This window comes from Felis catus, chromosome D3, assembly GCF_018350175.1.
Source record: "Felis catus isolate Fca126 chromosome D3, F.catus_Fca126_mat1.0, whole genome shotgun sequence".
In the NCBI taxonomy this organism is placed as follows: Eukaryota; Metazoa; Chordata; class Mammalia; order Carnivora; family Felidae; genus Felis; species Felis catus.
Window position 1 is genome coordinate 32,359,244 of NC_058379.1, and position 27,246 is coordinate 32,386,489.

Below are 27,246 nucleotides of genomic sequence, written 5' to 3' on the forward strand. Positions count from 1 at the left end.
TTATATGGAGGAAATAATATCTGTGAGATTTGATGGTGGATTGAATAAGGGCATTGGGGGAAAAGGCAATGTCAATACATTTTAGTGGTGTGAGTTAATATTGTGACAAAGGTTTAGCTGCAAGGCCTAGAAGGAAATTAGAAAGAACAATCTCAGCCCATCTCTCTGTAGTACTGTATCTATTGTAGTTTACCATTGACTGAAATGTATAGGGGAGTAGATTCTGTACTATCTGCTTCAATAATGCTTCTATATAGACTTTATCTGAAGATATCTGTTAGAAATTTTCATTTGAGAAGGTAGCATAATGAAATTTTTATACCTAAATGTTTTCTTTTTATTTTAATTGATAGAATCTTAAGAAGATTCAAGAAATGGAAAAGAGTGATGAATCTAACACAGACCTGGAAGACCTGAAAAATGCTGACTGGGTAAGGTAGTTGGATATTCACTGTTCTGCTTAGTGTTGAAGACAGAGTGTGATGATTTCTAAAATGCTTGTTACTAAGGACTGTAATACGAATTGATATTATATGAATTTGAATGTGCTTAGTCTTACATTTGAGGAAATATCTTCCCCATTTTACAAAACTAACTGATTTTATTAGAACTACCCCAATGTCCCTTCTGATAAAATTGATGTTTTAAAATACTGACCTTCCTGATTATATTAATGCCTTAGCATACTCTTGTAAGTCAGAGTTTAACCTCTGTTTCAGGATAAGGTGTGAAACTATAGTGTAGTGCATTCATTTATCCGATGAATAGTTACGGTATTAGGGTTCTGAGATGCAGAATTTTTCATTCCTGTATTATTATAGGATCTCTGCCTGCATAAAACAGAAGACAGATTTCTAGCACAGATGATTACAGTGTATTTATGCAATACAGTTTGAGTAGCCACTGTTTTTCTGGCATGGTTCTAGACCCTAGTAAAACCAAGAGTCCCTGCCCTCATGTATGACTTAGAGTTGGGTAGGCATGACAGCCTTGGGGCTGAGTCATTGTCATGAAATTAGACTGAGGTATGTTCAGGCATCAGTGGGAAGGCACATTTTAGGATTCTGAATTTTCAGGTTAAGGATATTGGTTAAAAAATGATATCATTAGGGGCGCCTGGGTGGCTCAGTCGGTTAAGCGGCTGACTTCAGCTCAGGTCACAATCTCACGGTCCGTGAGTTCGAGCCCCGCGTCGGGCTCTGGGCTGATGGCTCAGAGCCTGGAGCCTGCTTCCAATTCTGTGTCTTCCTCTCTCTCTGCCCCTCCCCCATTCATGCTCTGTCTCTCTCTGTCTCAAAAATAAATAAAACGTTAAAAAAAAATGATATCATTAAATGAGGGACTAGGAATATTTGGGGGATATGAACAAATTGCTTTTGACCATATTAGACTTTGCCATATTCTTTTTTAACACCTTTATTAAAGTATAATCAGCATGCAATAAGTTACACATATTTAAAAGGCATAATTTGATAAGTTTTGACATATACACACATACATACATACCCATGAAACCATCATCATAATCAAAATAGTGAGCCCATCCATTAACCCCCATAGTTTCCTCATACCCCTTTGTAACCCTGCTTCCTTTCTCCTCATGATCTGGGAGGAACTCATGGGAAAGCAATCCATGATCTGCTTTCTCTCACTATAGATTAGTTTGCATTTTCTAAAATTTTGCAAAAATGTAATCATATAGTATGTACTGTTTTTTGCTTGGCTTCTTCCATTCAGCATAATTCTTTTGAGATTTCATCCATGTTGTTGCCTCTATCAATAGTTTGTTGTTAGTTTTTCATTTTTTTAATGTTTATTTTTGAGAGAGAGACAGACAGACAGATAGACCATGAGTGAGGGAGGGGTAGAGAGAGAGGGAGACACAGAATCTGAAGCAGGCTTTAGGCTCCGTGCTGTCAGCACAGAGCCCGATGCGGGGCTCGAACTCACGAACCACGAGATCATGACTTGAGCCTAAGTCGGACGCTTAACCGACTGAGCCACCCAGATGCCCCGATAGTTTGTTGTTTTTATTACTAGTAGTATTCCAATCCATTGTGTGGATCCACATGTATTGATGTATGGGTATAAATATTCATAATTTATTGATATCTTCACTGAGATATTTGGAATGATATTAATCTAGAACATTTAAGATTAAGGTTAAAAAATAAGTAGCCTGTAATGTCTTGTAAATGGGTATTATCATTTTAGAATAGTATTGTTTATTAAGTTTCCTTTGTGTAGAATACTCTAATAGCCTTATTTTAGGTGTATTTTATCTTGACTAATAAATTTTAAAATTTGTTTTTTTAGACGTGGAAGCCAGATAAATAACTCCAGGTGGTCAGAATTTAGCAAACAGCTAGTTTAAACTTGAACTAAAAACTTAATTTATTGCCGTAGGGCAGCCTCATTTAAAAACTGGTAGGATCACTGACGAGATGCACTAACTCCAAAGGGAGTTCCATTTGCCTAGATCACCAGCTGCTCTCTTATAAGACCATTAAAATGAATTATTTAGAAAGATTAGAATGAAATGAAAGAATGAAGGAAAATTAGAGTATCTTTGATGGTAGTATCTCAGGATCTCTCTGATGGAATATGTGAATGATTGAATCTCTGGGAGTACATACAGTGACAGTCGTGCATTATTTTACTGTGACTTTTATCTCTGAATTAAATTAAATTTCTGAAAATTTTTGCCAAACAATAATATATAAAGAACTGGCTATATAAAAAGTCTGAATCCTTTCATAAAGCAAAATAGCAAAATCTTCTAATATAGCAAAATCTATATAGCAAAATCTTCTAATATGAGTAGTCATCCCCTAATTTATCTGTTTTAAGTACTCAAAATTTCACATATGCCAAGTTTTCTTAAAGCCCTGGGCAGTCAAGAGAAGAGATAGCATTTTAAAAGATGAGATGATATTTGAACTGGATCTTAAAGGAATGCGTATAAGAAAAACAGAGAAATTGGGACAAGAACATTCTCAAAAGAGATATCTGAATATTTTAGGGATATTGTATTAGAATATCTTTAATGGCAGAATCTAAGGATCTGTTTAAAATAGGAATATTTTAGAAGGTGTTCTAATGGATATACCACAATATTAAGTACCTCAAATCTTATTTGGAATAAGAAATTGTATACATTTTTTAAAAAATCATAAATTCCATTTTTGAGAAATTTAATCAGTTATTTTATACAGATAATTCTTATGAAATATATCACATGGTTTTTAATAAATATGTTTAAGTAATAAATATGAACTACTTATTAATTTTAACAAACCACAGTGTTTCAGTTAAATATATTGATTTACTTTTCACTGAAGTAGAGACTATGACACCTTAGCTTATAGGCAGGAAAATAAAAGGATTAACTTATAATAATAATATACATATTTAGTATGTCTTATATTATTGTAAGTACTTCATTTATATCTCATTTTCTTGAAGGGCTAGCAAATCAGTTTACCATTATTTGTTGATAAGAAGGCCAATATTATGTAATTTGTGCAAAGATAGTAATAACATAAAAATTATGGCCATTTTCCACATAATATATGACCATCTCAGCAAGTTATGAAGTACCATTATCTTTTATTGGTGAGGAAGCCAGGGGTCAGAGAGGTGAAACAACTTGCTGGATGTCAGATAGCTAATAGGTGATTGTATCATTTAGCTGTGGTCACAGTAATGCCGCCTAACCAGCCACTACAGAATCACAGTCGCATAAAGTAGTACATTTATTTAGCTCATGAGCGTACAGATCAGTTATGTGTGTGTCATTCTTCTCCTGGACAATCATGCTAGTCCAGGCATAATGTTCTCATGGCAATAGAAAGCATAAACCCATTATGCATTTGCTTTTGCAGACTTTGGTTACATCACATCCACTACTATTCCTACCAGTGACCAAGCAAATCATAAAGCCAAAACCAATGTTAGAGTGTGGGAAATATACTCTTCAGTGAGCAAAATCACATAACAGGGTGTAGACACAGGAGGCGTGAAGAACTGAGGCCATTAATACAGCCTTTCACAGTGAATGAGTTAGGGTTTATACCCAGGTGCCTCAGAACTTAGAGCTCGTGATTCTTTACTGGCTTTTTACTTAGTATTATAAAATCTAGTTTTAAAAATCAGTTTTGTTTGGTCTACTCAGTGTTTTGCAAGCCAAGCTCTTCATTTTTTCTGTATGACTGTAGCTACGTAGAGGGAACTAGTAAATTTATTCATGGACATCTCTCTACCCTTGATTCTTTTAGGCTCGATTCTGGGTACAGGTGATGAGGGATTTGCGGAATGGAGTAAAACTTAAGAAGGTCCAAGAGCGGCAGTACAACCCTTTGCCCATTGAATATCAGCTCACCCCATATGAGATGCTAATGGATGACATTCGATCTAAAAGATACACTTTGCGAAAAGTAATGGTAAGTAACAAAGAAAACCATTAATAAACTCAAATGGTTATTCTATAGTAATCTTATTTGTTGAAAATGTTCTCAGTGTTTTTTTTTTATTTTATTTTTTTAACGTTTATTTATTTTTGATACAGAGACAGAGTGCGAGCGGGGGAAGGGCAGAGAGAGAGGGAGACAGAATCTGAAGCAGGCTTCAGGCTCCGAGCTGGCAGCACAGAGCCCGATGCGGGGCTCAAACTTATGAACCGTGAGATCATGACCTGAGCTGAAGTTGGACGCTTAATTGTCTGAGCCACCCAGGCGCCCCTGTTCTCAGTATTTTAAAAATCATTTCTTCCCATAGAAGTAATACATAATTATTACAGAAAATTTGAAAAATACAGTAAGCTCAAAGAAGAAAAGTTGCAAATGTGTGATTTCACAGCCCCGAGAGGTGTTTTGCTAACATGCTTGTATTATAACCTTCTTTTTTCTATCCATTTTATTTAGACAAAATGGATTAATGTTGAATACTTTGTTTTGTAACCAGTTACTTTCACTTAACATACATAGTATGAACATTTTTCCATGTCATTATGTGTTCAACATCATCACATCTAAATGACTACCTCCCTTCTAGCTTTATGGCTATACCAGAGTTTATTAAGTCGATCAACTTGTATTAAGTTGTGGCAGCCTATGTTGTGTATCCTTGCATATCTAAATGTTTTTGAATAGCAATAGTGAAATCTTTGAGTTAGGTTCTTAGAATTGGAATCCTGACAGTACTACCTCTGAAATATGTCATGAATATGACTGCCACTGTCTCTCAATCATACATTACAGTGACCTCTAAGTAGCCTTCCTATTTTCACTCTTGCCCCTCTTAGTTAATTTTTCCCAAAAACAGCCAGAGTAAGCCTATTCAGGTAAAAATATGATGATACCATTTTCCTGCTCAGAACTTTCCATGGTTCTCCATCACACTTGGAACAAACGCCACATCCTTACCTTGGCCTGCAAAGCTCTACAGAGTGTGGTACAGCTTACCTTTCAGACATCATCTCCTACCACCTTTCCTGGTTGATTTCTCCTCCTTAGCCATGCTGGTCTCTGCTGTCAAGTGCTCCTGCAGCAGAACCTTTGCTGCCCCTTTCCCTGGCACTCTCTTTTCCCACACATCTATGTAGCTTTCCTTAGCACATTTTAGGTCTCTGCTCAAATGTCCCCTGATTAGAGAAGCGTTTGCCCCCCTACCCACATGTGTCAGTAGCTCACAGTGTCATGTATTTTCAGATTCGCTATCTCTCTTACCACAGGAACTTAGTTCTTTTGCTGTTATATCCCCTAACTAGAGCATGTGCCTGACACACAGCCAGGTGCTAAATACTGTGCCCAACAAATAGTTGTGGAATGAATTAATGAATTGTAGATAGGAGATGAATTAATGAATTATATCCCCATTTTTTAGAAAATTTAATCAGAGTTATTTTATGTGGAAGATTCTTACGAAGCACATCACTTAGTTTTAAAATAGATTTAAGTAAGGGCACCTGGCTGGCTCAGTCGGAAGAGCATGCAACTTTTTTTTAAAATTTATTTATTATTTATTTTGAGAATGAGGGGGAGGGCAAAGAGAGGAAAGAGAGAATCCCAAGCAAGTTCTGCACTGCCATTGTGGAGCCCAATGCGGAGCTTGAACCCACGAACCCATGAGATCATGACCTAAGCCAAAGTCAAGACTCAGATGCTCAGCTGTGTGAGCCAACCAGGCGCCCCCAAGAGCATGCGACTCTTGATCTCTGGGTTCAAGCCCCACATTGGGTGTAGAGATTACATAGATAGATAGATAGATAGATAGATAGATAGATAGATAGATGATAGATAAATAGATAAACAAACTCTAAAAAAACATTTAGGTAGCTGTTTGAGCTCTTTGTTAATTAATTTTAATAAGCTGCAATATTGCAGCTATATTATGTTGATTTACTTCTTAGTAAATCTGATTTCTTTTAGGAATGAGGCAACTGAAGTTTAAAGGTGCTCTTCAGACAACTAGTTATAAGGCAAAGCCTATCTTCATCCCCATTCTGTCAGAACCTGTGCTGTGTGCTACACACGTGTGGCCAAATTGCCCTTTAGTTATATCATGATGATTACTATTTACAACACAGTAGTTTTGCCCATTTCTTCATATCCTTGACTAAAGTGGGTATCATTTGGGGTTGACAAATTTGACTGGGAGAAAATACTTTTATTTTTAAAATCTATATTTCTCTGAGGGCGCCTGTGTGGCTCAGTCAGTTAAGCATCCTACTTCAGCTCAAGTCATGATCTCATGGTCAGCTCAAGTCATGATCTCATGGTTCGTGAGCTCGAGGCCAATGTCGGGCTTTGCGCTCAGAGCCTGGAGCCTGCTACGGATTCTGTTTATCTGTCTCTCTCTGCCCCTCCCTCACTTGTACTCTGTCTTTCTCACAAAAATAAATGAACATAAAAAATTTTTTTAAATCTATATTTCTTTGGTTACAAGTACATTTAAACATTTTAAAATATATACCAGTTGTATATTTCTTAATTTTATTTTAATTTAACAATTATTTACTAGGCACTTCTCATGTTCCAGGCACTATTCTAGAATCTGGAAAAAGGATGTAATATAGTCCTTGTTCTCAGGAAGTTTAAAGTATGGTGGGAGCCACAGGTAATTAGGCAATACAATACAGTGTGATAAGCTCAATGTAAGAGGCTATATGCCAAAAAAAAAAAAAAATGTACAAAGACCAAGAAGTGATGGGATTTGACATAAGAAAACTACAAAAATTCTCTATAATTGGAGTATAGAATGGAATGTAGAATCGTGAGGGCTAGAGTTGGCAAGGAGGGTGGGGAACAGCGGACATACTGGAGTTCTCAGGGACAGGGCAGAGGTAAGAGGAGAGATCAGCTTTGGGACAGATCCCAGGGAGCCTCAGCATGTAAGAGATTAGAACAGAGGAAGGTGGTAAACAGATTGAAAAGGTGTAGCTAGAGAAGAAACATAGGAAAAATGGGGTCACAGCTGCAAAAGGGAGGTAGCATTTCAGGAGGCAGAATGCTGCTGGCAGGTCAGACCATTTAAGCATTGAGAAATATTTAACAAATTTAGCAACATGGACATGATTTGTAAACTTCATTAAGTAAAGGAATAGAAAGAAACCAGATTGTAGGTTGGAAATGAGGAAGCAGAAACAGTCTGAGTGTGCCTTTTTAAAGAAGTTTTTAAAAAGAGATCTAAGGGTAGCTAGCATCTGGAAGGCACATTGGGGCTAAAGAAAGTTTTGTTTGGTAATAATGCTTGGGAAAGGCTGTAGGTTGTAGGGAAGGGGAAAGTAGAGCATTAGAAGCTAGGGGTGGAGTTTGTCGGGTTGCAGGGTCTGAAAGAAGGTGGGGAGAGTCAGAGGAGGAGTCTGCTTTGTTTCCTTCCTTGTGTGTGGGACCTCCCATCTCCCCATCCCCAACCCTGTCTTGGGGACAACCACTGCACTGTCTTCTTTGCCTTCTGTCATGCCCTAAACACAAACATTCCTCAAGATTTGGCTCCTATAGAGTTCTTTCATGGTCCACATTTTCTCCCTTAAAACTTAAAATTTTCGTTATCACCTATACTTCAGTATCTGTGTGACTGCAGTTCTCAACTGTCTTAAATAGTCTCTGCTGCCTTGAGTACTTTATATATTTCACACTTTCTTGGGCACCTCTTCCAGGATTTCTTAAACCAAGTATATCCAAGACTGGTCTCAATATTTGTGTCCCCACATTTGCTCTTCTTTTTGTGTTCATGTAAGATCATCATTCTTCAGCTCACCTGGGCTAACATCTTTTGCTATCAGTTTGAGATCTTTTCTTTGTTGCTGTCTTTTAAAAAGACTTTTACGTACAGAGAAAGACATATACCATATGTTTTCACTCTTATGTGGATCCTGAGAAACTTAACAGAAGACCATGGGGGAGGGGAAGGAAGAAAAAAAAAGTTAGAGAGGGAGGGAGCCAAACCATAAGAGACTTTTAAAAACTGAGAATAAACTGAGGGTTGATGGGAGATGGGAGGGAGGGGAAAGTGGGTGATGGGCATTGAGGAGGGCACCTGTTGGGATGAGCACTGGGTGTTGTATGGAAACCAATTTGACAATAAATTTCATATTAAAAAATAATAATAAAATGACTTTTAGTCAGTCAAATGCTTTACAATAACTAAAATTATTTACTTCACATTTTTTAGGAAAATAGACTTTTCCTGAATATAAAAGTAATTATCACAATTTTTAAAACTTCATCAGTGCAAATACAAAAAAATTATAAACTGGAAATCTCTGCAGTCGTAAAATGCAGAGATGACCACTGTTAATACCTTTTTCTATAAATTTACACACTTTTTTCTCTCCTTACATCCAGTTAATTGTTAGAATTCTTAATTGTAAGAATTAGAATTCTTAATTCTTTCTATAGTATCTTTTGCATCACCTTCCTGCCTCTGTTCCAGTCCCCTCCGACTCTCCAGTACTTGATACTGCTACTGGATTAACCTTTCTAAGGCCTAGCTTTGGTAGTATTATTCTATTTCTTGTCAACTTTTTGTGTCCTTCCACTGTCACATCATAACCCTAAACTCCACGTGCGTGTGTGTGTGTGTCTGTGAAATTTTGTCACATTTGTAGATTTATGTAACTACCATCACCAGATACAGAACTGTTCCAACACCACAGGACTCCTGTGTGGAGTCCTTAAGTTTGTTGCTTCAATTATATTATATAAATGGAATAGTACAGACTATAACCTTTTGAGATTGGCTTTTTTTACTCAGCACTCATTCCTTGAGATCTGTCCCAGTTGTCATGCCTATCAAACATTCACTCTTTTTTATTGCTGAGTGGTATCCCATCATATGAACATACCATAGTTTGCTTAACCATTCACCTATTTAAAGGTATATGGGTTGTGTCCGATTTGGAGATACTAAGAATAAAGCTGCTATCATCAATTGTGTATAGGTTTTTATATAGGCACAAGTTTCCATTTTTCTGGGATAAATGTCCATGGTGTAACTGTTTGGGTCATATTGTAAGGGCATATTTAGTTCTATGAAAAATAGTCAAACAGTTTTCCAGAATGGGTGTATTTCCATACATTTTACAAAGAATTAATTTTATTTAAAATTTAATTAATTAAAGTTTTATTTAGGGTTTTATGCCACATACTGGTGATTTAAAGATGAATGTATGGTTCCATTCTCACAGTATGGTTAGAGAGACCAATATACAATAAGTGAAAGGTTGAGGGTAAGATATAGAAGAGACAGCCAGCTCTTTCTGAACATGTTAAGGGAGGCTCCAAGGAAAGGTTATTCTGGGCTTGGAATTGGAAGAATGAATAATATTTGACCAAATAGACATTGATGTTACCCTAACGGGACAGCTGAGTTTTCAAAAGGTCGTGGAATCACACAAGTAGACATGATAGGACGCTGGAAAATATGTTCGGGTCCAGGTGATGAGCAAAAAGCAGCTGTGTTGTTCCTGAAGAGAAGCCTGGGTTCTTCGCTAATGCTGTAAAACTGAGAAAGGTACATCTGCCCATCTCTGGCAATGTTGTGCACATTCTCCTTGAAGGGTTATGTGTGACTGCTGGGTGTGCTCCTTCCATAGCCAGCTGCACCTGCAGGAGTCTGACTCATCACAGCCGAGCACTTGCACTGCTGTGAAAACACAGCAGAACTTATAGCTTAGCAGACAAATCAGATGCCATTAAATACACTGCAGAAAGCATCTCAGGGACATCACTGCCTCATGAAGATAGAGTTCCAATTTATGGGCAGCAACAAGGAGCATTCTGTGAGATGAAATGGTTGGAACAGGTACGGTATGCTTTAGAAGGATAAGAGGCCATCAGTAAGTGTGTATGCATCAGTCAGGTCTTCAGTATTTAACAGATTATAATTAAACCCAGCTGCAATACACCATGCTTTCGCATACATTTTCCACAAAACACATTTGTCTTTTTTCTATGTACATGGTCATTGTAGAAAAAATTTTTAGGAGACATAAATAAAAGCAAAAATTTCCTGAAAATCTTCCATCTGTACCGTTCAGCATCTTGAAGAACCTCTCCTTCCAAACTCTTCTATATTCATGGATGGATGATTGTTTATACAAAGAGAATCATGTACTGTTTTTTAGCCCTTTTCATTCTGTAATTCCTGTGAGGAATGAATGTCCGACAGTCTCTCTTTTTTAAATGACTTCACAGTATTTTCTAGTATATGTGCACTGTGAATTATTTACCCAAGCCTCTACTAATAGACCTTTAGATTGTTTCCAGTTTTCGTTGTTTTAATTAGTACTATGATGAATATCCTCAAACATCTCATCTAATTATCTCCTTGGTTTAAATTTCTGTTGGTGAGATGGATAGATCAAGGATTGTGCACATTTAAAATTTTAATACATTTTGCCAAACTTACACCAGTTTACACTTCTACGAACAATGCAAGGTAATTTTTGTTGCTAATATTGGACAATGCTGTCTTTTTCAAAAATTTCTACTTATTTGAACTATATTCTCTCTGAGTGGGAGTACTCAACATTAATCTCAGGTGATTTTCAAAATCTCTTATCCTGAAGGACTTATTTAGAAATTCATATTATTGATTAAAATAAGTAAATGTTGATAGTGCTTAATAAATTATTAACATTTCTATTTGATCTATAACTAATGTCTTACCTGTCACCCACAATATAACTAAATCAATCTATTTTTATCAGAGAAAATAATTGTGCTAAATAGTAGTTAAACTTGTCTGATACTAAGAATTACATAGGATAGATTCCTCTTGTAGATGCTGATTTCACAGGTTTCAGCTGGGTTATAATATGTTTTAAGACATATAACATTGGGTAAGGCTCAAGATCATGTATTTGGGAAATAATGGGATGTAATAGACATAACTGTGCATCCAGGTTTGGAAGGTATTATTCTTTTGTGGTAAATGAAAGGCTTTTAAAGAGTCTGGGTGGTTGTTTTTGGTTTTTTTTCTCCTCTCTTTCACTCACTCATTCATTCATTTAAGGTATTTAAAGTGGATATATAGCTCAGTGGCATTTAGTACATCCACAGTTTTGTGCATCCTCCACCTCTGTCTCATTCAAAAATAATTTCATCACCTCAGAGGAAACCCTGTACCCATGAAGCAGTCACTCCTAATCTCCCCTGCCCTGATTCTGGATATTTCATATATTCTGGATATTTCTGGATATTTCATATAAATGGAATCAAATAATATGTGACCTTTTGTGTCTGGCTTCTTTCATTTAGAATAATGCTTTCTAGGTTCATCCACATTGTAGCATGTAAGAGTACTTTATTCTTTTTTATGGTAGAATAACATTCCATTGTGTGCATATACCATATTTTGTTTATCCATTCATCATGTGATGGACATTTGGGTTCTTTCCACCTTTTCACTACTGTGAATAGTGCTGCTGTGATCAGTCATGTACAAGTTTTGTTTGAATACTTGTTTTCAGTCCTTTTGGGTAAATGCCTAAGAGTGAAATGGCTGGATCATGATAATTCTAAGCTTAACTTACTGTGGAACCACCAAACTGCTTTCTGTACCACTTGCACCATTTTATGTTCCCACCAGCAGTGTATGAGAGTTTCAGTTTCTCCACATTCTTGCCAACATTTGTTACTGTCCATTTTTGTTTTTAATTATGCCTACCACAGTAAGTATGAGGTGAAATCTCACTGTGATTTTGATTTGCATTTCCCTAATGACTAATGATGTTTTATGTTTTCATGTGCTTGTGGGCCTTTTGTATATCTTCTTTGGAGAAAAGTCAATGCAGATCCTGTGCCTAATTTTTAATTGTGTTGTTTGTATTTTTATTGTTGAATGATAAAAATTCTTTATATACTCTGGATACTAGACTCTTGACAGACATGATTTGCAAATATTTTCTCCCATTCTGTAGTTTGTCTTTTTACTCTCTTAATAGTGTATTTTGAAGCAGAAAAGGTTTTAATTTTGCCAAAATTCAATTTATCTATTCTTTCTCTCCTATTGCTCAGGCTTCTGGTGTCATTTCTAAAAATATATTGTCAAATCTAAGGCTATAAAGATTTACCCCTGTTTTCTTCTAAGACTTTTATACTTTTAGCTCTTATATGTAGGTCTTCAATCTATTTTAAGTTAATTTTTTGCATATAGTGTGAAGTAAAGGTCAGACATCATTCTTTTGCATTTTGATACCCATTTGTCTTAGCATCATTTGTTGAGACTTTTCTTACCTCCATTTAATGGTCTTGGGACTTTTGTCATAAATCAGTCAAATGTATGAGTTTATTTCTGAACTCTGAATTCTGTTTCATTGATGTATGATGACTGTCCTATGTTTATCCCACACTGTGGGATGATTATAATACATATAGTTAATTATTATAGCTCTGTGATAAGCTTGGAAATCTGAAAGTGAGTCCTTCAACTTTGTTTTTCTTTTTCAAGATTGTTTTGGTAATTCAGAATTCTTTGAGATTCCATGTGAATTTTAAAATAGGCTTTTCTATTTCTGCAAAAAAATACATTGAGAATTTGATAGAGATTATATCGAATCTCTAGATCACTTTTGGTTATATTGTCATCTTAACAATATTAAGTCTTCCAATCCATAAACATGGGATGTCTTTCCATTTATTTAGGTCTTCTTTTATTTCTTTCAGCAGTGTTTGATGGTTTTCAGGATACAAGCCTTACACCTCATTGGTTAAATTTGTTCCTAAATATTTTATTGTTTTCAATGTTATTGTGAATGGGATTGTTTTCTTAATTTTTCTGGATCATTCATTGCTAATGTATATGCATTATACATACATATACATATTATATGTACATACACAACTGATTTTTATATGTTTCTCTTATATTCTGCAATTTTGCCAAGTTTATTAACACTAATAATTTTTCAATGGATTTTTTAGGATATTTTATTTTATATACATGATCATGTAATCTGTGAAGAGAGATACTTTCACTTGTTCCTTACCCCTCTGGATGCCTTTTAATTATCCTGGCTAGAAACATCAGTTGTTGAATGGAATTAGCAAAAGCAGGCATCCATATCTTCTTTCTGATGTTAAGGGGAAGGCATTCAGTTTTTTGTCATTGAGTATAATATTAGCTATGGATTTTCACAAATGACTTAACAAAATTTTTTTAATGTTTACTTAAAAAAAATTTTTTTAATGTTATGAGAGACAGAGGCAGAGCATGAGTGGGGGAGGGGCAGAGAGAGAGAGATGGGGAGACACAGAATCTGAAACAGGCTACAGGCTTTGAGCTGTCACCACAGAGCCTGATACAGGGCTTGAAATCTGGAACAGCAAGATCATAACCTGAGCTGAAGTCAGACACTCAGCCACCTGAGCCACCCAGGCTCCCCTTCACAAATGACTTTTATCATGCTGAGGAAGTTTCCTTCCATTCCAAGTTTGTTGAGTATTTTTATCATGTGTTGTTGGTATTAGGCTAAATCATTTTTCTGTATTAATTAAGACAATCATGTAGGTTCTTTTGATTCATTCCATTAATGGGTGGTGTATTACCTGATGTATTTTTATGCATTGAACCATCCTTGCATTTATGGGACAAATCCCAGTTGGTCATGATGTACAATACTTTTAGTATGCTGCTAGAGTCAGCTTACTATTTGGTTGGGAGTTTTGCATCCGTATTCAGAAGGGATTTAATACATAGTATTCTTGTGATGCCCATGTCTGGCTTGGTATCAGGGTAGTGTTGGCCTCAGAATAACTAAGGAAGTGTTACCTCCTTTTCTAATGTTTGGAACAATTTGAGAAAGATTGGGGTTAATTCTTTTTTAAATGTTTGAGTAGACTTCACCAGTGGAGTCTTCTGGTCGTGGGCTCTTCTTTGTTGGGAGATTTTTGATTCCTTACTCAATCTCTTTACCTGTTAGAAGTCTGTTCAGATTTCTTTCTCTTTCTCTCTTCCTCCCTCCCTCACATTCTTCCTTTTTAATCAGTTTTGTTAGTTTGTGTCTTTCTAGATATTTGTCCATCTCATCTAGATTATCTTATTTGTTAATGTAAAATTATCATACTATTCTTTTGTAATGCTTTGTATTTCTGTAACATCTGTAGTAATGTCCCTACTTTGATTTCATTTCTGATATTTGTATTTTGAATCCTGTGTCTTTTTTTATTGGTCAGTCTGTTGATTAATTTTGTTGATCTTTGAATGAATGAAACAACTTTTGGCTTTGTTAATTTTGTCTGTTTTTCTTTCTTGATTTATTTCTTCTCTAATCTTTATCATTTCTTTCCTTATGCAAGCTTGTTTGTTTCTTAGACCCTTAAAATGTAAAGTCAGGTTATTGATTTGAATTATTTCTTCTTCCTTCTTTCTTAATATAGGTCTTTACAACTATGAATTTCCCTCTGAGCACTGCATTTCATAAATTTTTGTATATTGTGTTTTCATTTTCATTAATTTCAAGGTATTTTATTATTCTACTGATAATTTCTTCTTTGACTCATAATTTCTCCTGGTTGTTAGCAGTGTGTTTTTTAAATTTCACATATTTGTGAATGTTTTCAGCTTGCCTTCTGCCAGTGGTTTCTTTCATTTCTTTGTGATTAGAAAAGATGCTTTTATAATTTCAGTCTTTTTAAATGTGTTGAGAGTTGTTTTGAGGTCTAACATGGAGAATGTTCTTTGTGCATTTAAGAAAAAGCAGACTGTTGGGTAGAATGTTCTATATTATTAGTTGGTTTGTTTAGTTGGAGATTAGTGTTGTTCAGGTTCTCTCTTTCCTTACTGACCTCTCTAGTTCTACCCATTATTGAAGTCTCCAGCTATTATTATAGAACTATTTCTATTTTTAATGCATATATTTAGGTGCGTTTATATTTATAATATATTTTCTTGATTTATTGGCCCTTTTATCAATATATGATATCTCTCTTTGTCTTTTGTGACAGTTTTTGTCTGAAAGTCTATTTTGTCTGATATTAATAAAACCACCCAATCTCTCCTTTGATTACTATTTGCATGGAATATCTTTTTTCATGCTTTCACTTTCAACTTATACATGTCTTTGGATCTTATTTGAGTCTTGTAGACAGCACAAAATTAGATCATGTTTTCTTTGTCCACTCTGTTGATTTCTTCAGTTGGAGAATTGATTCATTTTATACTGCAGATAATTATTGATAAGGAAGAAATTATTTGTCTTTTGACATTTATTTTCTTTATGTTTTAAATCTCATTTGTCCTATAATTTCTTCATTGCCACCTTTTTTTGTGATTATTTTTTTCCTATATACCATTTTGATTCTCTTCTCATTTTTTTCTGTATTTTTTCTTTTTTTCTTGGTAGTTCCCTAGAGATTGTAATTGATACCTTACCTTTATAGCAATCAAGTTTGAGGTAATACCAGCTTAGTTTTAATAATGTATAAAAACTCTTCTCCTTTATAGCTCATTCCCCCCCTTATGTTGTTATTGTCATAAATTATGTCTAATTTATACATTTTGTGTCTATTGACATAGATTTATGATTGTTGTTTTATATTTGTCTTTAAATTTTTTTTAATGTTTATTTATTTTTGAGAGAGAGAGAGAGAGAGACACACAGAGTGTGAGCGGGGCAGGGTCAGAAAGAGAGGGAGACACAGAATCCAAAGCAGGCTCCAGGCTCTGAGCTGTCAGCACAGAGCCCAACACAGGGCTCAAACCCACAAACTGTGAGATCATGACCTGAGCCAAAGTCAGATGCTTAGCCAACTGAACCACTCAAGTGCCCCATTTGCTTTATCCATTCATCTGTCAGTGAACACTTAGGTTGTTTCCATGTCTTGGTATTATAAACAATGCTGCGGTGAACACAGAGTATAGATACCTTTTCAAGTTAGTGTTTCATTTCCTTCAGATAAATACCCAGAAATGGAATTTCTAGATCATATGATATTTCTATTTTTAATTTTTTTGAGGAACCTCCACACTGTTTTCCATAGTGTCTGCACCAATTTATATTCCCACCAACAGTGCATAAGTGTTCCCTTTTCTCCACATTCTTACCAACAGTTATGTCTTATCTTTTTGATAATAGCCATTCTGACAAATATGAGGTGATAATATAGATTTACCATTTTTTAGTATTATATAAAAAGCTATATTAATTTCCTCAGTGTAAGTTCTAGCCATGGAATTATTGGATCAGTGAATATACACATCTTTAAGGCCTTTGGTGAATACTGTCAACTTGTCTAAAACCCTCATAAACCTCTTTGTGATTAGAAATTTGGAGATATATTTGAAATCCTAATGATGAAATTGTAGCTTCTCATGTTTCTGAGGAAAACTATCTTACCCTTTCTTTCAAGTATGTGTGTTAGAGGTGCAGGGAGTATGTGGCAGGCCACATGCTTTATGAAACTCTAGTAATATTATGTAACTGTTAAAACATAAACTGGATTTCTGCTGCTTTAAATAAATATTGATACACAAATATAATTGATTTATAAGAATATTTTGCATTTCCAAAACATTGCTAAAGAGGAGGTTGTAGTGAGTGACAACAGAAACAATTTTTAGTACGATTTAGTATAATTTTTTAAGTTTATTTACTGTATTTATTTTGAAAGAGAGGGAATGCAAATGCACATGGTGGGAGGAAGGGCAGAGAGAAGGGGAGACAGAGAATTCCAAGCAGGCTCCGCACACTGTCAGCACAGAGCCCAGTATGGGGCTCAACCACACAAACGATGAGATCGTGACCTGAGCTGAAATCAAGAGTCAGACACCTAACTGACTGAGCCACCTAGGTGCTGCTAGTCTTTCTTACTGATTTCTAACTGCTCTTTATATATAGGGGGATTTGCATCAGTGTTGAAGATACTTGTTTTTCTTTTTTTTATTTTATTTTAATGTTTATTTTTTTTAGAGAGAGAGAGACAGAGCACAAGCAAGGGAGTACAAGAGAGGGAGGGAGACACAGAATCTGAAGCAGGCTCCAGGCTGTGAGCTGTCAGCACAGACCCCTGTGTGGGGCTCAAACCCATAAATCACGAGATCATGACCTGAGATGAGGTCAGATGCTTAACTGACTGAGCCACCCAGGCGCCCCAATACTTTTTTACAATGTTTTTCTTTAATAAAAGGAAATGTTTTTGAAATTTGGTTAGGCAAACATACCTGCTAAAAGGCCAATATCCAAAACATATAAGGAACTCATACAACTCAATAGCAATAAAATAAATAATATAAATAAAAAAATTTTAAGTGCAAATGACCTAAATAAACATTTTTCTGAAGAAGATATATAAATTACTAACAGGTTTATGAAAAGATACTCAAAACCACTAGTCATCGGGGAAATGAAAGTCAAAACCATGGTGATATGTCACTTCATACCTGTTAGGATAGCTGTTATTAAAAAGCAAAACATACCAAGTGTTGGTGAGGATATGGAGAAAAGGGAACTTTGTGCACTGGTGGTAGAATGTAAATTGGTAAAGCCATATGGAAAAAAAGTATGGCAGTTCCTGAAAGAATTAAAAATAGAACTACCACATGGCACAAAACAGACACTCAGATCAGTGGAACAGAATAGAGAACCCAGAAATGGACCCATAAACATATGGCCAACTAATCTTTGACAAAGCAGGAAAGAATATCCAGTGGAATAAAGACTGTCTCTTCAGCAAGTGGTGCTGGGAAAATTGGACAGCAACGTGCAGAAGAATGAACCTGGACCACTTTCTTACACCATACACAAAAATAAACTCAAATGGACGAAAGACCTAAATGTAAGACAGGAAGCCATCAAAATCTTCGAGTAGAAAGCAGGCAAAAATCTCTTTGACCTTGGCCGCAGCAACTTCTTAACTCAACACGTCTCCAGAGGCAAAGGAAACAAAAGCAAAAATGAACTACGGGGACCTCATCAAAATTAAAAGCTTCTGCACAACGAAGGAAACAGTCAGCAAACCTAAAAGGCAACCGACAGAATGGGAGACGATATTTGCAAATGACATCAGATAAAGGGTTAGTATCCAAAATCTATAAAGAACTTATCAAACTCAACACCCAAAAAACAAATAATCCAGTGAAGAAATGGGCAAAAGACATGAATAGACACTTCTCCAAAGAAGACATCCAGATAGATGGCAACCGACACATGAAAAAATGCTCATCACTCATCATCAGGGAAATACGAATTAAAAACCACAATGAGATACCACCTCATACTAGTCAGAATGGCTAACACTAACAACTCAGGCAACAACAGGTGTTGGCTAGGATGCAGAGAAAGAGAGGATCTCTTTTGCACTGCTGGTGGGAATGCAAACTGGTGCAGCCACTCTAGAAAGCAGTGTGGAGCTTCCTCAAAAAATTAAAAATAGAACCACCCTATGACTCAGCAATTGCACTACTAGGTATTTATCCAAGGGATACAGGTATGCTGTTTCAAAGGGACACATGCATGCCAATGTTTATAGCAGCACTGTCAACAATAGCCAAAGTATGGAAAGAGCCCAAATGTCCATTGATGGATGAATGGATAAAGAAGATGTGGTATATATATACAATGGAGTAATACTTGGCAATCAAAAAGAATGATATCTTGCCATTTGCAACTACGTGGATGGAGGTAGAGGGTATTATGCCAAGTGAAATTAGTCAGAGAAAGACAAATATCATATCAAAGACATAAGGCTCTGTGCTGACTTCACTCATATAAGGACTTTAAGACACAGAATAGATGAACAAAGGGAAGGGAAGCAAAAGTAATATAAAAACAGGGAGGCAGACAAAACAGACTCTTAAATATAGAGAACAGACAGAGGGTTACTGGAGGGGTTGTGGGAAAGCAGGGATGGGCTAAATGGATAAGGGGCATTAAGGAATCTACTCCTGAAATCTTTGTTGCACTATATGCTAACTAACTTGGATGTAAATTAAATAAATAAATAAACAAACAAATATAGTACAAAAAAAAATAGAACTACCACATCATCCAGCAATCCCACTTCTGCATATATTTCCAAAGGAAATCAAATCAGGATCTCAAGATATCTGCACTCCCATGTTTATTGCAGCATTATTCATAATAGCCAAGTTATGGAAACAGCCTAAATGTCTGTCAACAGATGAATGGATAGTGTATACATATACAATGGAATAGTAATTCAGTCGCAATACAGAAGGAAATCCTGCCATTTGCAAAAAAATTGATGACCTTGGAGGACATTATGCTAGGTGAAATAACCTGGGCACAGAAAGACAAATACTGTATATGATCTCATTTGTACGGTGAAGCTGAGAGTAGAAGAGTAGGTTGCCAGGGCACAGTGATGGGGGAACTGGAGAGATGTTGGTTAAATGTTGGTCATAGGTCATATGTTTCAGTCATTAGATGAGTAAGTTTTGGGGACTCAGCACGGTGGCTATCATTACTAATACTCTATTGTGTGCTGAAATATGCTGAGACTACGCATCTTACATGTTCTCATCACACAAAAAATCAGTAACTATGGGAGGTGGTGGATGTGTTAATTAGCTTGGTTGTGGTCATCAGTCACAATGTATGCACACATATCAGATAATCACACTGTTTACTTTAGATATGTATAATTTTTACTTGTCCGTTCAACCTCCAAGCTGAGGGGAAAAAGCAGTTTGGTTGGGGGCCCAAAATTAATCCATAAACTATAGATTGGCTTTGTACATTTTTAGTTGGAATCTTATGTCATTGTTAGTGGTTCTGTTTGCTTAAGACAGAAATAGAAAATAATGTTTTTTCAAAGACCAAGTTATTTAAGCTTTTTGTTTGTTGAGGGCTCTGTGAGCTTCGTAATGACAGGTAGTTTTATGTGTTTTTTTATGATAATTATCAGTGATGCCTCTGTTTGCCATTCAGTGTATCTGGGTATAAATGATACATTTTTTGAACTTGTAGATTGTGGGTAGGAAGTGAAGAGAAATGGATAGATGTTTCTACTTCATGGTAGCCATTGTTGTTTTCCTTTCCGTGTCTTTGTCTGGTTGAATCTGTGCAAATTGCTTAAGTAAGTATATACTGAGTCCCTATGCAAGGAGCTGGGCAGATGGAGGTTCCAGTATGATTAAGTTCATGTGGGGAGCTTTCAAGTTTTCATTCTAAAAGACTAAAATTTGGGGTGCCAGTGTGGCTAACTTAAACATCCAACTTCAGCTCAGGTCATGATCTCACAGTTTGCAAGTTTGAGCCCTTTGTGGGGCTCTAGGCTGACAGCTTGGAGCCTGGAGCCTGCTTCAGATTCTGTCTCCCTCTCTCTGCCCCTTCTCTGCTCATACTCTGTCTCTCTGAAAAATAAAATAAAAATAAACATTAAAAAAATAAATAAAAGACTAAAAGTGTGAATAGTTCCTTATTTTATATAAATGTACCTGGTAAATGAGAGTAGAAATTCAACTACTCATACTTAATCTTCAAAAACTCAATCTTAAAAATTTTTATTCTAATGAGTAGATGCCAGTTTCTAATTTCTTTAAGAAATATTTTTGGGTTTTTTTGTTGTTTTTTAAAAATTTTTTTTAATGTTTTATTTATTTTTGAGAGAGAGAGAGAGAGACAGAGCATGAGCGGGGGAGGGTCAGAGAGAGAGGGAGACACAGAATCCGAAGCAGGCTCCAGGCTCTGAGCGGTCAGCACAGAGCCCGACGCGGGGCTCGAACTCACAGACCGCAAGATCATGACCTGAGCCGAAGTCGGATGCTCAACCGACTTAGCCACCGAGGAGCCCCATTAAGAAATATTTTTGTACAGGCACCTGGGTGGCTTAGTCACTTAAGCATCTGACTTCGGCTCAGGTCATGATCTCACGGTTGTGGGTTCTAGCCGTATCAGGCTCTGTGCTGACAACTCAGACCCCGAAGCCTGCTTCATATTCTGTGTCTCCTTCGCTTTCTGCCTCTCCCCCGCTTGTGCTCTGCCTCTCTCTCTAAAAAATAAAAAAATTTTTTTTTTTGTAAAGAGCAAACAGAGTTTTCAAACATGGTCCATCTTACATGAGGCACTGTGCTGAGATGTTTTTAATTTAATCCTCAGGTATAGGGGCGCCTAGGGGGCTCAGTCAGGTAAGTATCTGACTCTTGATTTTAGCTCAGGTCATGATCTCACAGTTTGTGAGTTTGAGCCCCAAGTCGGGCTCTGTGCTGACAGCTCAGAGCCTGGAGCCTGCCTCAGATTCTGTGTTTCCCTCTCTCTTTGCCCCTCCCCCACTCTCACTCGTTCGCTCGCTCTCAAAAAGTAACATTAAGCATTTTTTTTAATAAAAATAATTTTAAAAATATTTAATCCTCAGGTTTAAACTATACAACCATACCACAGTAATCCACTGTTTTCAGTACATTTGTAGTGATGTTGGGAATTGGTGGCTTAGCCATATTGGATATTATCCAGAATATTAAGTTATAGAAGTGTAAAACATCTCAGTTGGCTTTTTTCAGAATGTTTGAGTAAAATGCTTTAATTCTAACAAATAGCTTCAAATAACTCACCTTTTTAAAATGAAGATGTAGAGGGATGCCTGGGTGGCTCAGTTGGTTAAGCATCTAACTTGGACTCAGGTCATGATCTCACACTCCTGGGTTCAAGCACCATGTTGGGCTCTGTGCTGACAGCTGAGAGCCTGGAGCCTTGCTTCAGATTCTGTCTCTCCCTCTCTCTCTGCCCCTCCCCCACTCGCACTCTGTCTCTCTCTCTCTCTCTCTTAAAAATAAATAAAAATAATTTAAAAAAATTTTAATGAAGATATAGAAAGAACACCTTTTATTTAGAAGTTCTTTGTTTAAGGCATCGTGGCTCAAAAATGAGATCAAGTTGTAGAAGTGTCTTATTTACTTGTGGCTCTACTATTTGTGTTCATCCAGGAATCATTTATCATTGCAGCTCAGACAACTTGTTTCAGTATGTGTTCTGTATGTGTAGGGGTATAATTTCACTGAGCCAGCTGCAGAATGGTATTAGCACAAAGTTGCTTTTTCTCCTCCTGGTAAGGATTTTCACTGACTCACATCCATAAAGTTCTGCCATCTACCTCATGAGCACTGACACACACTTTGTAATTGGGATCCAGGATACAGTTTCTGACTAGTGAGGAAACTGCACTTTTTTAGGGAATGGAATTCACAACCCTGGCCTTATTTAAACCATTCCCTAAGCCCTGCTGTTGTGATGGAAAGTATACATTAAAGTAAAAGCATATGAAAAATGGCTAGAAAGATATGTATTACCCTGTTCAGGAGTATAGTTGAAAGTTAATAGGAAAGTCTCATTAGGTTGTTCTATACAATAAGGATTTAATAAAATGTCTTATGTAACATGAAATCCATAGATGGGGGTTGTGCCACATTAGGCCTCTAGCTCTGCTGCTACGGGACATGCCCTCCTTGAACCAAGTACTAGCAGTCTCAAGCTTGACTTGGTTCAAGCAGCTTTTACTCCTAAATCTTTCCATGGGCCATCCTGGCCTCATTCAGGGCTAGGAGGTATGGCCCAGGGAAGGAGAGAGTGGATGCTATGTGAGCCACAACAGGCTTGTCATCCTCCCTGAACTCAGGTAGAAGGGTTGCATTTGGGGATCCAACCGTGCTTGGGAGTGGCAGTTCAGGTCCTTTTTTTAAAAAATATATTTAACATTATTTTTCAGTGGACACAAAATAACAACATTGACCAAAAAAAAAAAAAAAAATCACAACTCATAAAATACAGCTGCAGTGAAGAAAAACCAACTAATTAATGACTTGTGAGCAATTAAAATAGTATTTATAAAGTTGGTGAGTACACGAGAAAACTGTCCATGCCTAAAATGTTGTAGTCTTACAAAAAATACTTGAAAAAGGTCAGACCAAATTTTACAGTAATTCTAAAATTTAAGTGACATTTCCAGTAACAAGTTGTGAAGCATCAAAATGAAAAAACGAACCATTGATGCAAGAGGAATAACGAAATTACCTTTTTCTTCTCTCGAACAAAATTGATATTATAAAGTTGTTAGAATATTATGGTGTAATCAAACAGTAGGTCTCCAAAGTAGAGGGGAAAAGTGTTATAGAGATTTTTCAAGCAGTGCATTAGTAAAAAGTATGCTAATTTTTTGGATTATTGAGAAGTTTAAGATGTTTCTCATTTTTTAAATTTATAATTTGTTAACATATCTTTTCCATCCATCTTTCATGAGGAGCATGACAGAAAAATGCCTAGCATATTCTATTTTTTTCATATAAGACTGGGAAAAAATATGACAAAATGGTCACAACTGTACCTTTTGGGTGGTCATAATGTGAGTTTAGATCATTTTTTGTGGGTTTATTAAATTGCTTTAAAAAATTATTTTGTAACACATTGACATAAAAAGTGAACATTAGGGGTACCTGGGTGGCTCAGTTGGCTAAGCATCCAGCTTCTGCTCAGGTCAAGATCTAACAGTCCATGAGTTCAAGTCCCACATCAGGCTCTCTGCTGTCAGGGCAGAGCCCTCTTCAGACCCCCCCCCCTCCCCGTTCCTCCCTGGCTTGCACTCGCTCTCTCTCTCTCTCTCTCTCTCTCAAAAATAAACATTTAAAAAAGAAAAAGGACATTAGAGCAGGAGTCTGAAACAGGTGAGGGCTCTACCAGAACTCTTATACTTACTAATTGTGTGAATGTAGCAGATGCCCTCCTTGATGTGAGTTTTATCTACAGAATGTGAATCAGGTCACCAGTCTCTTTTCTGTTACCTGGGTTTGTACAAGGATGAAAATAAGACGTAAAAGGCTTTATAGTTTATAAAATAGTTAATAACCATAGTATTATTTATTCCATTCACATTTATAATTTTAGAAACTTTTTGTTGGAAGGGATGAATCTAATATACATTTTCCCAAAGTGGTAGAACCAATGATTCATTTTATGAACTTTTATTTTCTTCAATTCTACATAGTTATTTTTGCTCTAGATCACTCAGCCATTTACTCTGTATTTTATTGATTTGAAATGCATCCTTGGTAGAGCCAGAATACGCTTCAGTGATATCATGACATATGTTGAGATAACCACTGTACCCAGAAATTTATAATGATAATCCCATAGTCACATGAATCTTATACTTTATGTCTCCTTTCAGGTGAATGGTGATATTCCCCCTCGGTTAAAAAAGAGTGCTCATGAAATCATCCTGGACTTCATCCGATCAAGACCCCCTTTAAATCCGGTATGTAATCTGAGGCATTCCCCTTGGCTGGAAGAAGGTAGCAACATGCTCTTGTCTAGGATGTGATCTCTGGAACTCAGCTCTCAAAGTAGTTTTTACACCTAACTTTTATTCTCAAAATGGTGAAGCCTAACTGTAAGTTACATTCTTGTCACAGAAAAATACTTAACAATTATGCAGTACAAGGTTGTCTTAGGATATTTTAACTCAAAACGACCTGAGTCATGGTGCAGTTTAGTAGCTACATGTCCCTGAGTAAATTAATCAGCCTCCGTGAGCCCTTATTACAGCCCTTACAGTAGAAAGACGATAATAATAATCTAAGAAGGTTGTGATGACTTACTCAAAATGTTACTTTTAGGGGCACGTGGGTGGCTCAGTCGGTTAAGCATCCAGCTCTTCATTTTGGCTCAGTTCATAATCTTACAGTTCATGAGATCGAGCCCTGAGTTGGGCTCTGCACTGTCAGCACGGAGCCTGCTTGGGATTCTCTCTCCCTCCCTCCCTCTCTGTTCCTCCCCAGCTTGCACTCGTGCATGCCCCCCCCCCAAAATAAATAAATGAACATTTAAGAATGTTACTTTTACAAACAATAATAGTAACAGATAAAGTATAGTTTACATTTCAGTTGATTGCCTATCATGGTAGCATATTGTGAACATAATTATAACTTTAGCAAAACTGACTCCTTAAAATTGATTGAGCACGTGATAAATTACTGCGAAATCCAATAATCGCCCTATTGCTTAAACTAGTCTTATCAGGCAATGTTTCAATCAGTGAAATACTATCTATACTGTAGGAATGGACTTCATTAAAAATTGTTTAAGAACAACTATTCAAGTCTGTAGCTGTTACTTTTTTTCTTCCAAGGTCTCAGCCAGAAAACTGAAACCCACTCCACCACGGCCACGGAGCCTCCATGAAAGAATATTAGAAGAAATCAAAGCAGAAAGAAAGCTGCGGCCTGTCTCCCCAGAGGAAATTAGACGGAGCAGATTAGGTGAGTCAGCTGCTTACTACACTGCTGGTCCAGCCTCATCCACTTGAAGCAATGTCTTTATACAACCAGCCCAGTGAAAAATAGTGGTATAGTGCAAAGTAAAAGTAGTGTTTGTTCCTCTTTCCTTTTCTCTCTCTCTCTCTCTCTCTCTCACACACACACACTCACACACACCTTCACACTTACTTGAAGTTTATACTTGAAATTCATGGAAGAGGAGATTCTCTCCCCATATGATACTGAACTACATACATGAGGGCATCATAGCTTAGTGGGAGTTGCTCTGCCATTCTCTAGACTGTGTTTTTAGGAGAGTCCCTTTACCTCTCTGAGTGTTGATTTCTTCATTGGCAGAAGGGAGATAAAAATTCCTCTACATTTTCATTATGGCTTTTATGTAAGAATTAAATAGGGTTGTGGTCAAAATACTTCATAGATTATAATACACATACAAAGTTATTATGTTTTAGAAATATAAGTGATACATAGTTTTATTGCACATTACTGTTGTCTTATTATTGGTTTAAAGATACAGTATTATGTAATGCAAGCATCAATTGTTATCTTACATCACTTATTCCCAACGTTCCTTTATATTTACTATATTTAATATTGTTTAATGTGTACTATAAACACCCATTAATTTTGATTTATAGCAAGACCATATTATAAAATGTTTGTAAACACTTCTATTCATACAACTTTCCTTCTATTTGTAAGATTAAAGATGCCCAAAGAATTCAGAGAAATTTCCTTTAGGAAAATAGATTATAATGGCCTCTGAACAGGAAAGGAACCACACTCTCCTAGTTTTCTCCTCTGATCGCTTTTTCCTGCCTCTTTCAGACTCCTGGTCCTTCAGATTTCTGTCCTGGGCTCACTTCTCCCTGAGCAACCACACCCTTTTTTCCATGGTTTTTATTCCAGCTATTTCAGCTCCTATCTGCCCACTGATCCCTCTGAGTTCATATCCATTCATCCAGCTGTCTGCTAGCTGGGGCCTGCAGCAGGATGAGTGAAATCATCTGTTTTCTCCTCAAACCTCCTCCATTTCAGTGTGCCCAAGGCAGAACCTCAGGATCATCTCTGACTCCTACTTAACAGCCAAGTCCTATTGATGTTTCTTATTCTGGATCTTTCTAACCTCCCCCTTTTTTAGCCCAACACTATCCTAACTCAGCCCGTCATCTTCGAAGATTCTTGTCTAGTTTATCACATCAGCTTTGACTATCCTCTCTGCTTCCATCCTCGAACTCTTCAGTCACTTAAACTCTTGGCTCTTCTGTTACCTTGTGACTCCATGCCAGCAGGACCCATTTCTGTCTTGTTCATTGTTGTAGAAGGGCTCCCAATTATGTTGAAATAATTGAATGTACCTTCCAGTTACAAAGCTACAGAGTGAGTATGGATTGTATCAATTTATTGCTAATTTTTATGGCAGCAAGTATTATCTCTTAAAAATAATGTTTAAAGCATGGTAAGTGACAAATCCATATGAGCATTTGTATAATAATGAACTAAAGCATATAAGCCATG

At 36.5% G+C, this 27,246-nt stretch overlaps 1 protein-coding gene across 11 annotated transcripts in view; it reads left to right on the forward strand.

The window, feature by feature from the left end:
* The window catches only part of SPIRE1 (spire type actin nucleation factor 1), a 201,446-nt gene that overhangs the window by 126,660 nt on the left and 47,540 nt on the right, over positions 1-27,246 (forward strand). For all 11 annotated transcript variants that reach the window (XM_045041860.1, XM_045041861.1, XM_045041858.1 and 8 more), the window contains 4 exons: positions 354-431; positions 4,278-4,442; positions 24,621-24,707; positions 25,581-25,710. In XM_045041860.1, coding sequence (XP_044897795.1) covers positions 354-431; positions 4,278-4,442; positions 24,621-24,707; positions 25,581-25,710 — 460 coding nt within the window. The remainder of the gene's footprint in view (positions 1-353; positions 432-4,277; positions 4,443-24,620; positions 24,708-25,580; positions 25,711-27,246) is intronic.